The sequence below is a fragment of the Elephantulus edwardii genome, unplaced genomic scaffold (assembly GCF_000299155.1).
Source record: "Elephantulus edwardii isolate Elephantulus edwardi_28Jun2011 unplaced genomic scaffold, EleEdw1.0 scaffold00733, whole genome shotgun sequence".
NCBI lineage: Eukaryota > Metazoa > Chordata > Mammalia > Macroscelidea > Macroscelididae > Elephantulus > Elephantulus edwardii.
In genome coordinates, this window is record NW_006400483.1 from 1 (window position 1) to 2,405 (window position 2,405).

At 47.9% G+C, this 2,405-nt stretch overlaps 1 protein-coding gene across 1 annotated transcript; it reads right to left on the bottom strand.

The window, feature by feature from the left end:
* Positions 1-1,148: 1,148 nt before the first annotated feature.
* Positions 1,149-2,395, bottom strand: LOC102859030 (melanoma antigen preferentially expressed in tumors-like; the record flags this gene model as incomplete). Its single annotated transcript, XM_006903417.1, has 2 exons — positions 1,819-2,395; positions 1,149-1,656 (listed from the first exon to the last, which is right to left on the bottom strand). Coding segments are annotated over exons 1-2 (1,085 nt in total), but the record flags the coding sequence as incomplete, so codon positions are not given.
* Between the last annotated feature and the right edge of the window lie 10 nt (positions 2,396-2,405).

Consider the following 2,405-nt stretch of genomic DNA (forward strand, 5'->3'; position numbering starts at 1 on the left):
CATCCTGGGGGGTGAATACCCTCTCTGATCTCTCCCCAGGGAAAGGATTACATTGGATCTCAGCTCATCAAAGAATGACTAATCCATAACTGACAAAACAGAGCTATCTTGGAGCTGTGGTGCTCGAGAAGAGTGCTGAACATCCCATGGACCGCCAAAAGAACAGATATGTCTTGGAGAAGGTGCAGACAGAGGGCTCCCTGGAGGCAAAGATGATAAAACTTCACCTCACACACATAGGCTTATTCCTCTTTTTTGTTACCGACACATAGCTGACCCTCCAGCAGGTTTTCAGAGGCAGTTAATTTCACGAGAGTAGATGACCCATTCTTCGCAAGGAAGAAGTATTAGAGAAAAAGCTTTGAAAACTTTCAATTGTGATACCGGAGAAGAGGACAGCAGAGAAAATGAGATTTTCCAGATAAGGCAGGTGAAGGGACAGGCAGTACCCGGTGGATTAATTGAACATCATAAAAATTGTAAAACATCCATCAATGATTGATAACGGCATAAAACAAAATATCTAAGAAGGAGTGAACAAAAAGAATCAATGTGGTTTACAAACTTTCAGTTACATTAGAGAAGTACATGGATTAATTCTAGTCTATAATTAAAATAAATGTGAAGAATAAAATTGTTATTAAGTCTCCCAGCCCTAGTACCCTGAGATGCAATCAGCAGGCAAAGTTCAGACAACGTCCCAGGGTCTCTTTTCACTTTAGAAAGACAGAGACAGACCACCCGGGCCAGGCTCATCCAGGGACCCACATCAGTGCAAGCAGACTGGAGTTTACTGGCTTTGACCTTGGCAAAAAATAACCTATTCCTTCCTCACTTTTATACTGAGAAAAATTGCAGATTCCAAATAATCCCTCTTAGCTTAATTTAGACAGGTTTTCCGATGTTACTATAAAAGAAACACTAGCAATGGTTGCCAATAACACATTTATTTTTTTTTAAGGAGATGATTTTAGTGTGATCAAGGCACATCTCACAGCAAGCACATCTTACAGTCATCTCAGAAGAGATCAAAAGAACAGAAAGAGGTTGAGATGGACAGCACATCGGAAAGTGGGAAATAACATCACATCTGTATTTGGAACCTAATTGAACAGCTTCTTCTCCAGGGGTCCAGGTCAGGTCCTAACCTTGTTAGCTGCACCCCTAGGTCCATCTCTATCACACGGAGCATGTTCTGCCAGTCCTCCATAGCCCTCCAATTTCTAGTTGCTTCGGGGTCCATACCACACTCCACAGGGAGGGACAGCTCTAGGAATCGGATCTTGCACTGACTGAGGACATGCCTCAGAACGTTCTCCAGGGCAGCCATACGGAGGCAGTTTCCAGGGAACCTGAAGCAGTGGAGCCGGGAGCATTGGCCCAGGGCAGGCAAGATGGTGGTGAACTGGAACTCTGTCATTCTACACCAACCTAAGTTCAAGTTTTCCAGGGTGGCAGAGGTTCTCTCCAGCAGAGTGTGAAGATAGTGAGGGTTAAAATGTGTCAGCTGTTGGTGGCTGAGATTCAGGCGACGGAGCTGGCTAGTGCTTGGGAACATGGACAAATATTTCAAGTCACACTCCATCAGGCCACCATTAGTTATAGAGAGGGTCTCCAAGGGAGCTTGTAGGTACTTGAACATCTGGGGTAGGCGACCTGCCGGAAAGCGCATGAAGTCGAGGTGGAGATGCTGAAGTTGTTGTAGTTTAATCAACTGGGTAGTCAATTTGGCCCAAAGCCTGTTTACCATTCTTGAGGAGACCGAGGTGTGAACCTCGACATCAATGAGAAGCAGTCTATTCAGATGAATCATCTGACCCAGAAAAGGAACAAAAGAGGCCAGGTCAACCAAATTCCAGTCACAGTTCACATCTACCTGCTCCACACGAGCCAGCTCGACTTTTTCCAAGATCCTATGCATAATAGAGTTTTCCAGACGCTCATCAAGAATTTCCAGGTTCCTACAGCACAGTCGAGGGATAAGTTTGTTCTGCTTGACCCTCTTCACCATCCAGGGAAGCAGGGCATCTGCAGGGGGTTCCATGAAGCACAGGTCCGAGAGCAGCACCAGCACCTCCATGGAGGTGTACTGCTGCTTCTCCCCTGTGCTGGAGGGCCCCACTCCGCGCCTCTCTGGGCTGGGCTGCGCAGCCCCACTCCTGCGTGAGGGGTTCGCTGAGACCCCTTCCCCAAGCCCAGCCCACACGTGCCAGAAGTTGGTCTCAGCGTCCCTTCTGAGGTCCAGCACTTGGAGTTCCCAACGTATAGGTCGAAAGTCACGGGCAAGCAGCGCATCGATGCCATTGAGGGCCGCCTTCAAGATGTCCTGATCACACTGCAGAGCTTCCAGCAGAGCCCCCAGGGGGAGGTAGGGGAAAGGCCAGGCCTCCACCATCGCCTGGACC